The 13,357-nt window shown below is 36.0% G+C and overlaps 1 protein-coding gene across 2 annotated transcripts; it reads left to right on the top strand.

Annotated features, from left to right (window-relative positions):
• The first annotated feature begins 2,126 nt into the window (after nucleotides 1–2,126).
• LOC121263540 (sulfate transporter 3.1-like) lies at nucleotides 2,127–10,666 on the top strand. Of its 2 annotated transcripts, none has more exons than XM_041166488.1 (12): nucleotides 2,127–2,505; nucleotides 2,607–2,814; nucleotides 3,234–3,405; nucleotides 4,014–4,079; nucleotides 5,582–5,695; nucleotides 7,142–7,258; nucleotides 7,792–7,918; nucleotides 8,158–8,444; nucleotides 8,740–8,930; nucleotides 9,848–9,933; nucleotides 10,036–10,112; nucleotides 10,244–10,666. In XM_041166488.1, the coding sequence occupies exons 1-12, from the start codon at nucleotides 2,205–2,207 to the stop codon at nucleotides 10,424–10,426; spliced, it is 1,929 nt and encodes a 642-aa protein (XP_041022422.1). In that variant the 5' UTR covers nucleotides 2,127–2,204; the 3' UTR covers nucleotides 10,427–10,666. The 2 variants fall into 2 exon arrangements, with proteins under 2 accessions (XP_041022422.1, XP_041022423.1); XM_041166489.1 differs by having other exon boundaries at nucleotides 2,319–2,509.
• The last annotated feature ends 2,691 nt before the right edge of the window (nucleotides 10,667–13,357 follow it).

Raw genomic sequence — 13,357 nt, 5'->3', positions numbered from 1 at the left:
ATCTTAAAACTCAAAAGTCAGATTTGAACACACAATGTTGGAGTCCCTCTAGTTAGTATTGGTTAAATTCATCCAATTTCAAGTTCTAATAAGGAGAACAAAGGCAAACACAGTAATTGGCTAGCAGAATGATTTTACCAGTACTAATGTAGTTTCCATTCTCTTTGCACATTTGAAAGGAAGACAAGCTAAAAATTAGGATACATGTGAGAGCCCCACCAACACAAGGGTCGGTACAAGCCACCAATGCGGTTGAGCGGAAAAAAAGATGAAGAATACTCCATTGGTTGGTGCAGAAGATTGGTGTGGGTTCTGCAAAGTGCAGCTAGTCCAACATGTGGGTGAGCAAGCACCTTGTAGATGTCCTGGAAGATATGTCCCAGAGCAAGGTGGAGATGTGTGCATGGTATGCGAGCTAGAAAAGTTGCCCACCATGCAGACCAAAACGAGGAGCTAAAGAAGCTAGTGGCTCTGATGAGACAAGAGCTACGCACCCATGGCTAGGAAGGGTTACACGCCAGGGGGCAAGCAACGGTCAAGGACATGCTGTGTCAAATATGAGAGCTTTTCAGAATAATATGAAAGATGCTCAGAAGAGTGATAGTGTCATACACATAAACCTACACTCCACGTGAAGGGTCACATCCGGAGTGAGTTTGCCAGAGGTATTACGACTCTAGAAGTCATATCATCTGAATCCAAAAGGTATGGCCCGACGCCATTTGGAATGCTCTGGACGTTTGTCTCTATCATCCTGCAATGCGAAAGTCAATTTGAAAGGACTAATATTCAAGCATCCCTAGAGTCAGAGATGTGTTAAAAAGGATGTCTGATAGTCCCACCCTATAAAAAGAATTTGGACATAGGATAAAATCTCACTTTTACGATCTTAGGCATCGAGACCTCATGAAGTCGAAATCTTTAGAAGAAGCAAGGAATGAATGACACGATTGAGTAGTGAGCCCAAATATGTGAGGTAGGTTAGCTTCTATAATAGAATTGGGGATGTGAGATAAATGTTATATGTAAGAGGCATTTGCATTTTCTATAACCTTCCCCTTTCTGACATAAATAAATCTGTTTTGGATCATTATTTTTATCTTATGTTCACTTCTTGTTTTCTGCAACTTTGAATGTGTTGCTTTTTTTCACTGATTCGTGATCCCGATATGTGTATCTATATCTCTGTGTGATTTTCCCCTTCCTGGTCATGGTGGTCTAACGGCAGTTTCCGAACGTTTCAAGTTTTGACTCAAAGATATGATTGAGAAAAGGTCAGTTCTTCTTTTGGGTCAAAAAACAAATGGGTTTCTCCTCTCATAATATTTGTGGACATTCGAATTAAAGCGCGCGATCTTTTTCTACTATAAATTAAAGCAACTTTTGAGGGTTAAATAGAGGAAGAGAGTTTCAAGCAAACACACTTCATCACGTGGCATAAGATGCTTAGACTTTTGATCGAACGATTTGTCAATTAATGATGTGACCACTAAGTTTGCAACTCCAATCTTTTTTCTAAATTAATCTGATAGAAGTATAGTAGCTAGTACTTAAGAAAACACATGTCAAATTATGTTAGAGCCTCTTCAAAGACATCTAATATAATTATGAGTTTTGCTACAAATTAGCAACTGCTCACATCACATACCTCAAACATGACGTGATTTTTTTTTTTTTTTTATAAAATGTGAGAGTGTTTTTATAAGATATGAGATATAAGTGACTGATGTGAAAGAATTTTTCTATAATTATACTATGCACGTAATTGCAAGCTGCTAGGACATGCAACAATATTGGCTTTAGGCCAGGAAGGTTGCATTGATCTTGATCCATCTCTTGAATTAAACAACATACAATATTATACGGAACTTCAGTGATATTTGCCACCTCATGCATGAGTCATGAGCTTTCACATTAGGGAGGAGATTCTGAACAGGGAAATAAATCATCAAGATCGAGGTGGGGCTCCTCAAAAAACTTTTGAAATAAAAAGCCATATATCATGTAAACGTGTCCAGACACTTATTATTTCCTAGGCGGGACCCTTTACTCGTACGCATTCAAATTCTAAAGGCCAATCCCATGCGCACACCGTACCATTCGGTCCATTTTATATAAAGCTCCACAAGCACCTGGCATTCTTTCCTTTCCTTACAATACTGATCAGAAGTACCGGTAGCAAAAAATACAAACACAGTTTGAACATGGAGTGCACGCACCGGGTAGCCATTCCACCCCCACAACCGTTTGTGAAGTCACTCAAGTGCTCTCTCAAAGAGACTTTCTTTCCTGATGACCCATTAAGGCAGTTCAAGAAGCAGCCACCATCAAGGAAATTCATGCTAGGACTGCACTACTTCTTCCCAATCCTCCAATGGGCACCTCGCTATACTTTTGAGTTCCTGAAATCTGATCTTGTATCTGGGATCACCGTTGCTAGTTTGGCAATCCCTCAGGGGATCAGTTATGCAAAACTTGCCAATTTGCCTCCTATTCTTGGCCTGTGTGAGTGCGTGCTTTACAAATTCGACACAAATGCATATATAACTGATCATCAAGCTGTAGTTTAATTTCAAATTTTTTTTTTTATTTGTAAGAAAATGCAGATTCGAGCTTTGTTCCACCATTGGTTTATGCGATGATGGGCAGCTCCAGAGACTTGGCTGTTGGGACTGTAGCTGTTCCATCGCTTCTTTTGGCTTCAATGTTGGGGAAGGAAGTTAATGCTAATGAGAATCCTAAGCTCTATCTTCACCTTGCTTTCACGGCGACATTCTTCGCCGGTGTTTTCCAAGCCTCTTTAGGCTTATTAAGGTTAGATCAATTGCCCATTAATCCATCAGAAAAAGAAAATTCATGAGTATTGCATAATATATAAGAAGAGTTGAGAAAATGATAATTATATCGGTAAGTTTCTCCTTTTTCTTAACCTATCTTCAGGTTTGGTAAGATGAACGATCGATAATAAGTAACGTCAAAAAGTACTTTAGCATTAATGCTCTCTAAAAGGACATGACGTAGTGTGCTAAATAATAGACCCTAAATTCGTAGAAAAATTAAGTGATAATTAATTAGCACTTAATTTGGCAAGAAAAGTCATGTTAAGGAAACGTACGTATTATGCTTGATCACTCTCTCTCTCGCTCATCTCTGCTGGTTTCTTACATTCATACTGTGATTCGTGACCTATATATCGATCGGCCTTATATATATATAATTGGTGGGTGATGAAGGCTAGGGTTTATCGTGGATTTTCTATCGCATGCAACCATAGTAGGGTTCATGGCAGGAGCAGCCACTGTGGTGTGCCTGCAACAGCTAAAAGAAATCCTTGGCCTCGACCAATTCACGCATGCAACAGATCTTGTGTCAGTGTTGCGTTCTGTCTTTACCCAAACACATGAGGTAGGTAGCTAATTTTACCATTTCAACGCTAGCTAGCTGTGTTAAAATGGATTTAATACTTAATTGACTTACGAGATCATGTTCATTAATTAGGAAGCTGACTTTTCATTTCTTGTCAAGAAATTAGAAGCAGATCATGTACACTTTCAAATTCTCCATGAGCTCTATTCATGACATGTAATTCTATCATTATTTCCTCTATATAGTCTGTCTTTCGTTCCATTTTGTCTAAATATTATTTGAGGAGTGAGATAATATGAGAATTTTATGAATAGTAGTAAAATAGTTTGTAAATAGTAGTGAAATAGTTTGAGTTGAGTATTTTTTTGAGTTTTGAAAAATAAGAGAGAAAAAATTGAATAAAAAATCTTATAAAGTTAAAATATTATAATAATATTATTTTTGTTTGGAGATTTTAAAAAGTTAGAATTGTTTTTTATTTTTTATTTGAAAGTTTGAAAAAGTTATAATAATTAGTTTGAAAATTTTATATTTGAATTATGTTTAAGAATAAGATGAGATGAGATGAAATAAAATCATATGAAAATTTTGTGTCTTATCTAATGTCCCAAACCTGCCCATCTAATGATCATTGGTGGATATTACAGTGGAGATGGGAAAGCGGTGTTCTGGGATGCTGTTCCCTTTTCTTTCTCATCAGCACGAGATACTTTGTAAGTACTGAATCTAACCTATTTTTCCATGATGCAAACTTTTTTATTCTTGATATTCTTAGGCCTAGTTGGGTTACATAGATGAAATGAGATGAGATAAAAATTGAAATATGAATAAAATATTGTTAAAATATATATAATTTTTTAGTATATATTTTTATTTTAAAATTTGAAAAAATTAAATTGTTTATTATATTTTATATAAGAGTCTGAAAAAAATTATAATAATTATATGAGATGAGATGAGTCTCGTCTCGCTAACCAAATCAGGCCAATTAATTCTTAATTCATACCTAGTCATGTCATATAAAAGTCACATATAGCTAGCACTACAACTAAATAAATCACTAAAATGAAAGAAAATCATGGGGTATATATATTCAAGAAGAGGTAGTACTCATATATACTTATTTTTTAAAAAAAAATATTTGCAAGTCTGTTTATTCACAAACTTTAAATACATTATTGTTGGGGAAATTTGTTGCATGAGTTAACACAATTTATAAAAAGTATTTTTGTTTTAATATCTTAATAACTTTATATAATGGATGATCACATCATCCATGATAATTGATGTTTTATCTACCAACTTATAAATAGTACTAGAATATGGGCATTTCTCTCAAACTCTTCATCAGCATCTACCAATATTTCTCTCTCTCTCTCTTTATTTTTTTTAATTCCATTAGGCTCAAACCCACTTCAACTTTTTAATATCTTTAGCTAGCTGTCGTGTGACTTACTTCAACCCTAAATGATTAACTGATCCCACCCCAAGTTAAGCAAAGTTTCAACTAAAGTTTGAGTAGTACTCCTAGTACTATGCACGCACTTGCTTTCAGCCCCGCCCCAGCATATATATATAAAGCATGAAAATAACTTGGAAAACTAAAAGAAAAAATTGCATTATTTGACGTCCTTGCAGCCTGCCCCATTTTAGACAGAATGCGCATGCGTCTTTAGTACGTCTGTACTAAGAAAGCAAAACATGATAAAGTGACTCTGGGCAGGCAATTCTTTCATATAAACTAACGCAACTGAGATGAACTTTTCTTCTTTTTCAAGCATTCTCTCGATCCTCATTATCTCATCGCACCAACCAAACATGATATCAATTTAGAAGCTAGAAATGCTGCCCTCTAGCTAGCTAGTTAGGCCTTCACATGCATGCATGCATGCATGCATATATTTGACATGATGAGGGTAAACATAAATTCATACACAAATCTTATATATTCTTTTTCATTTTAATTCCTTATTCATGTGTTCGATCTAGTTTTCACAGGGAAATTTGAAGGGCTATTTTGAGGTAGAAAAATAATATGATCTTATAATAATATTAATTGTGTACATGATATTTCACAAATGAGGAATTCTATAAATCAGTCATTATTCACTTTCACACCTCACACTTATAATTTTTTTTTTTTCATAAGATGTGAGATGTGGGATAATATATAAATAGTAGCTGATGAGAAGAATATCTCTTTCACAAAATGCAGAGTAAGAGAAAGCCCAACTTCTTTTGGATATCGGCGATGGCACCATTGACGTCTGTCGTTTTGGGAAGCCTTGTCGTTTATCTAATCCATGCTGAGAAACATGGTGTTCAAGTGGTGAGAATCCCCGGCCCCCACTCATCATGCTTTCAAATTCCCCTCTCTTTCTATCTCTCACTCTCAGTAATAAATGGGCACTCGATCGGCATTTGCTATTAATTAACGTCGGAACTAGAAATTTATTTTCAGAGAGGTGGATTATTATTAAACTATTAAAATTATTTTTATATATGTTCATTATATAAATTATAATTTATAGTACCATAATAATTGTATAGAACGTACAATATGTAGTATAAAAATAGAAAAATTCTACTTAGCAGCCCCTATAGTACCATACACCTGCTTTTATTTTTTTATCTTTTTATTCTTTTTCGCTCAGCAAATATGTGGTGTAAATCTATTGAGTAGAAGAACTCATAAAAATATTATCAATATATCTATCAATTGGAGATATATGACGTACATTTAAGGGTTTTATGAGAACTTAGATGAGGTGAGATGTTCTTATCTCATCTCAAATTAGTTTGATTTCATAATTTTTTTTTCTCAAATATCACTAAAATACAAAACACAAATAAAATACAAAAAACAATACAATTTTTTCGAATTTTAAAACAAAAATAATTTTTAAAAATTATATTCAAACAATTTTTTTTTTAACTTTATAGTATTTTTATTTAAATTTTCTCTCTCCTTTTTCAAAATCCAATAAAATATATTAACTCAAACAATTTAACTACTATTTACAAACTATTTTACTACTTTTTACATAATTCTCGTTTCATCTTATCATTACCCAAATATGTTTTTAAAGTAATTAAAAAAGTAAGAGTTTTCCCTTCTTTAACAAATAAAATTTTCTGTTAACTACAAGGAAAAATGTTAGAGCAACGTAAAAAAATAAGTCATGCATAAAACAGATATATTGTAAAAATAAATAAATAAATAAATAAAAAATAAAGGAGACGACCCAAATTTAAGAAGAATAAAAAAAAAAATAGACGCTTATATGAATTTCTTTAATATATAAATTTTGGCTTTTAAAATGTTTTAGCGTCAAAAATAGAATTTTTTAAGCAAAAATCAAATTTGTATAAGATTTGGGGCTATAATATAAATTCTAATAAAAATAAAATTATATATATTGTTAAGTTTTTCTTAAAACATAATAAGATTATTATACATATATAATTTTTGAATAGGTGAGAATTTTTTAAAAATTTTCAAGAACAAAAATAAATTTTTCAATAATTTTTTTAAAAGATATAAAGTAAAATGAATTTTTTTAAAAAAAAAAAACATTTTCTAGATCCAGTAGTACCACTGCACTGCAGCCGTTGCCCACTGGTAGTAATTTTTTTTTTTTTTTTTTTTTTTTTTTTTTTTTTTTTTTTTTTTTATTGGTGTCTTATTTGAATGGTGAAGAGGTCTGAATTAATGATGCATGCTGCTAGTGCTGCTACTGAAAGCTTTTTTTGTTTTGATTTGTTTTGTTTTCAGGTAGGAGAGTTGAAGAAGGGGCTGAATCCAGTGTCGTTAGGGGATCTAGAATTTGTTTCTCCTTATCTCAAAGCAACTATTAAAACCGGCATCGTCACTGGTGTCATTGGTTTCGCTGTAAGCAAGCACTTTTGCTACTCTGATTGAATTGAGACACCGAGCTAGCTAGGGTGTATGATCATAGTATAGATTAATAAAGTTTTATTTTCTCTCCTCTTCATGACAAATTAAGAGTTTAGAGACTCTGCAAACACAACATATCTTTCTTTCATTTTTAAAATTTTTTTTTTTTTATGTCGGGAAACCTCTCCAAGGTAGGACCCTTCAGACCCACTCCTGTAAAATAAATCCCGGTCCTGTGCACCACATCCTTAAAAGTAATTTCCTTACACAAAATTGATTAAATCGTTAACTTTTTTACCAGGAGGTGTGGTATACCTAAAGAATTGTTTGCACTCCTGAAATGTTGAATCTTGGACCTTGAATGGAGTAATACTCCAAGACCAAGATCTTCACCACTTGGATCTTCAACACAACATATCTTTTACTCAGTTCAACTTTAGAACTGCAAACACAACGTATCTCTGGTTTTTTTTTTTTTTGTCGTGGTTAATGCTTGTGATGAAGGGACTGCTCATGGTTATGTGCAGGAAGGAATAGCAGTAGGAAGAAGCTTTGCAATGTTCAAGAATTACCATATTGATGGGAACAAAGAGATGATTGCTTTTGGAGTGATGAATATTGCTGGTTCTTGCACCTCTTGCTACCTCACCACAGGTACATGCATGCATGATTAATTCATTTGCCCAACCTCTTTGCATGCAGTACTCTCTCTATATATCTGATCTCACTTCTAACTTGCTGCATTTATTATAAAATAGTGCCTAAAGTAAGCATAAATGTTTTCATGGCCTAATTACAATCTATCAAATGCTCAAAGCCTATTTTTCTACTAATAATTAAGTAATATTCTATGTTTTTGCTAATGATTTAGCATTCTCGTACAATTTAATTAGGTCCATTTTCAAGAGCAGCAGTAAATTACAGCGCAGGATGCAAGACAGCATTTTCAAACATTGTGATGGCAATTGCTGTCATGTTTACATTGTTATTCCTAACTCCCTTATTCCACTACACTCCCCTCGTTGTGTTGGCGGCCATAATCATATCCGCAATGCTGTGTCTAATAGATTACGAAGCGGCCATCCATCTATGGCAGGTTGACAAATTCGACTTTGTAGTATGCATTAGCGCATACATTGGAGTGGTTTTCGGCAGCGTCGAGATTGGGCTAGTTATAGCGGTATGAAACACTTGCCTCTCACATTCGAATTAAGATCTTAGGTCGAGATAAATACATGAAGTGAACCCTACAACATTTAGTATTATCCGTCTAAACTTTTTTGACATGGAGCATCAAATATTGAATAAATGTCATAGGGTTTACTTCATATGTTTATTTATGTACCAATTGAGTCTCAGATGATTTTAATCTCTCACACACTCATATTATCAACAAATATGCACTTTGTTTACTTATTGACTCACAAAAATGGAGAATTTAATTATTACAATTTCTTAATGTGCAAATTATGCAGATGGCAATATCTTTGCTTAGGGTACTTGTATTCATTGCCAGACCAAGGACCATGGTGCTTGGAAACCTTCCAAATTCCACCATTTTCAGAAATGTTGAACAATACCCAAATGCTAGCAATGTTCCTGGAGTTCTTATACTCCAAATTGATGCTCCCATTTACTTTGTCAATGCAAGCTACTTGAGAGAGAGGTAAATAAAATCTAGATTAATGTTAAATGATAATTAGGAAAATAATTGATAAGGTCTACTTTTACATAGTACTAATTTAGGAAAAAGTGCATGCAAGGCACACTCTCACCAGTGCCTAAAGTTTTCTACACTGCTATTAAGGCTAACTTCTAGCTTTTCATTTTTTTTTTTCCTTATTTTGTCCTAAAACACCTTTGTACACAACTATGTGCAAAAGAAACTTCTCCACACTATATATATACCCAACAAAACTCAAGTCAATCACCCTATATATAGCTAGCTAAAATTCAATTCTATATGATAAATAAAACATATACTCCTTGGAAACTTGTTTTTGTTTTTAATAGAATGTATAATTTCATATTGATTCAATGCCTTGACTATATATATGTCAGTCCTCACTTACCAATTACTCAAAATACTAAAATTAGAAATTAACTCATAATTATTCTATTGAAAATTGTTATATATCTGAAATTAAACTCATATTTTATTAAATAAAAGAATTTTACACAATTATATATAAAATCACTTACCACAACAATAATGTGTCTCAACAGATTTCAGCATTTGTTAACTCTTAATTCTAAAACTTGCAAATAATTGATATTTATGATCTTTTACAAGTTCAATACATAATTAATTTTCGGAAATAAAAATTTAAAATTTAAAAAATAATTTATGTATGATAGATTAAAGGTGATGAAATTTATATGGAGAGAATAAAATAGCCTCATTGGTCAATTGAAAATGTATTTTGAGCCTCACTGATCCTTTCAAGTGAAAAGCTTAATTATCGTAAAGCACTTAATTTATTAGTAATCATGAGATAAATTTGTCCTCTATCAAAGTAAATAGGCACAAATTTTCTGTTTTGGGCAAAAAGAACTTGCAAAAATTTACTACTTGACTCTTAGGATTGCGAGGTGGATCGATGAAGAGAAAGATACAATAAAATCTTCAGAGGAGACCTGCTTACAGTATGTAATAATGGATATGAGTGGTAAGTGATGGATTTGGAAATCATTGAAAGAATTAATACAATCTCTTTCGAAATGAAAATTCCAACTCCAACTCTAACATGCAATATTATTTTGTTTGATAGCTGTTGGTAACATTGATACTAGTGGAATTAGCATGCTTGAAGAGATAAAAAAGGCTATTGATAGAAGAGGGATTAAGGTACATTCTTTATTTATATTTACTCTTCGACTTTTTTCATGACATAGATCAATGTTATACCTCTTTCTATTCCTTTATTCATAATGCCTATTAAGTTATGAAATTTCCCTTTCTCCATCGTGTCTGTTTAGCTTGTATTGGCCAATCCTGGAGGTGAGGTGATGAAGAAGTTGCACAAGTCCAAGTTTGTTGAAAACATAGGTCAAGAATGTATCTACTTGACAGTTGGAGAGGCAGTTGCAGGATGCAAATACATGCTTCAAACATGCAAATCCAACCCTGTGATAGAATCAGAGACATGGAACCTCGTCTGAGCTCTCCTATTGTCTACTAATGAAGTAGAGTTTCATTAACTGAAGTATGCATGCCATATGGTTGTATCATATGCAATTATAAAAGAGATGTCAACATATTGGACTCGTTGAATCAACAAAAGATTGATTTTCATTAACCTTAATGTTTAATTGAGTTGTACTTGTAGGTATTTAATACCTTCAAGATTATGTAAGTTGCATAATTATATAAAGCACAGAAGAAATCTACAATGGCAAGAATTTTGGGGTTGCAATAAGCATTCAAGGGTCTCTTTCTTTTGGTAAATTCATGACCTAAAACTAAATTGTAGGGAATAAAATAATAAGACTTTTGCTAATTCATAAGGATGGTTAGCCAAGAAATTAGCAAGTTTCTAAATTCACAATTATAGCTCTAAAAAAATCAACCTAACCAATCAAATCAAATCACAAAAGCTTTCATTCTCTAGAAGTGACCCGCTACAAAAAATATGACTTTTCGCAGGGAGGAGTTTTCGCCACGGGTTTGTCGGAAAGAATTGTCTCAAAAGCTCATTTGCAAAGAATTTTAGATTCTATAGGAAATACGTGTAATATGCCTCAAGGGAGGCCCAAATCACATATGAGATTTACTTTAAAAGGCTAGTTAATGATACAATTGAAGTCCCATTGAATGATTATAAAGAGCAAGAATTTCTCCATCCCAAACAATGTAGAATCCTATACACCACCTACACTTAAACTAAATATGGGGTATCACAATCTCCCTCCTCTTAAATTCTTGACTTTCTTGTCTGGCCATTCTATTGTAAATGCCATGGCTCACACTTCTAATTGGTATAGACCTTGATACTATTTGTAACACCTCAAGGAAGGCCCAAGCTACATTTGGGTTCTACATTTGGCCAGCATGCTGGGCGCCCCGTGCATGTCAATGCGCGGGCCAAGGCATGCATGCATGCTGGGTGCCCCGTGCGTGTCACGGCACGGGCCAAGGCATGCGTGTAGGCGGGCCATGGTGCTGTCCTTGCCTCTCAAGGGCAATGTCGAGGCTTGTCCCGAGGGCACTTTTCTAGGGGTTCTGACAATCCCCGTCTCTTCAAGTATATCCTTCCTCTCAATGATAAATTTAGGAAATCTCACCCTCATATCCTCATAATCCTCCCAACTGGCCTCTTCTCTCGGCACTCCACCCCATTGTATCAAAACTTGCCACACGTTGTTACTCTTCCTTCCCCTTGCTAATCCAAAGCTTGCCTCAAAGTGACCGAGTCTTAGTTCTTCTCTTGCTTGGTCCACGTCCAATGATGGTCAAAGTGACCAAAGGGGTGATTTGATATGGTGAGGTTAGGTGTTTAGGCTAGAAGGATGATGGTAACAAGGGAATGGTTTAAGGTAGTGTTTGGCTAGGAAGGGTTGAGGGCGCACGGCACTAGGAGGTGCTAGGGTTGGCGCCACTTTGGGATGGTGTTTAGGGTTTGGAAAGGAATGTTGGGCGGCTAGGGTTTGAACAAGGATGGAAGAGTTGGACGGCTTGGGATTTGAATTTAGGAAGGTTTCCTAAATTTATGGGATTTGGAGGGAATCAAGGATATGGCCGGATATGGTAGAAAAGGGTCAATTAGGGTTCCTAAATTATAGGAACTCTAACTATGGGAAGTATGGGTGTCGGCTAGGGCAAGTTAAATTAGGCAAGTGATTGCCGAATTTAACTTGATTGCTTATGGAAGAATAGGCTAGGGTATCACAAGGAATCACTCAACTATGGAAAGTTGACTAACACTTGTGTTGGTCGAATTTGGGAGTTGGTTCGGATTGGATGATGGTAATGGAATGGTTTTCACCAATGAACAAATGATGAACAAGATGAACAATGATAAAATTATCAAGAACAAAGTGAGCAAAAGAGAGCCAAGTCAACTATGATTCACGAATTGCACATAGATGAAATAAACCTCTTCATTGATGAACTTGAACATAAAGAAATAAACCACAACTTGGATTCACGAATTGCACCAAGTTGTGAAACAAGATAGATAAATGAATCGCACCTATTCACGAATTGCAAGGTATGATCCTCTTTTTGGGATTCACGGATTGCACCCAAAAAGCCCAAGTGCTCTAGCACCGAAATGTGATCTCAAGAACAAAAGTCTACCCACAAGGGAATTTGCCAAAAGATGTTCATGCAATGACTAAGGTTCCTATTTATAGGTTACAACTTGGAAACCCTAAAATGGTCCCTTCAAAGTAAATAACAATTAATTAAAGGATTAAGTAAATAAAATAATAAGATAGAGCCATGGACTAAACCATAGTTTGACATGCTCGGGCCCATGGTGGGCTAAGTGGTTGCATGTTGGTTGGTTGGCCCATGGCTAAGTGTTGGTTCGGCATGGTCCAAGTAGGTGGCTTGGACGTTGGCTGCATGGCAAGGGCTGGAGCCGTGCGCTGGGTGGCACGCCATGGGGCGTGCCACTAACCTCGCTGGTGCTCTGCAGGATGGGCGTGGGCGTGCTGGCGTGCGGCAGGGGCCCATGGTCAATCTGATGTGCTGCAGGAGCTGCTAAGGCCATGCGGGTGTGCGGCATGGCTCCCTTGGGCGTGTGCGCGCGCGCGCGGGCTGGCTTGCCTGTGCGGCGCCTGGTTGATCGCAGGGCCATGCGGCCCACTGGTGTGCGCGCGGGCCTGCGCACTGCGAAGAGTCTGGGCGTGCGGCCCGCTGAGGCGCCTGGTGCCGCGCGCATGCGCGCGCTGGCCTGCGCTGCGCGCATGTGCGCGCGGGTCTGCGCTGCGCATGCTGCCGTGCGCCTGTTAGCCTCGCTAGCCTGCATGCTGGGCGCCCCGGGGGTGCCATCGCGCGGGCCAAGGCATGCATGCATGCTGGGCGCCCCGTGCGTGTCATCCCACGAGCCAAGGCATGGTTGTAGGCTAGCCAGGGTGCTTGTCTCC

The sequence above is a fragment of the Juglans microcarpa x Juglans regia genome, chromosome 4S (assembly GCF_004785595.1).
Source record: "Juglans microcarpa x Juglans regia isolate MS1-56 chromosome 4S, Jm3101_v1.0, whole genome shotgun sequence".
Classification (NCBI taxonomy): domain Eukaryota; kingdom Viridiplantae; phylum Streptophyta; class Magnoliopsida; order Fagales; family Juglandaceae; genus Juglans; species Juglans microcarpa x Juglans regia.
This window is presented reverse-complemented; position numbering and strand designations above follow the sequence as displayed.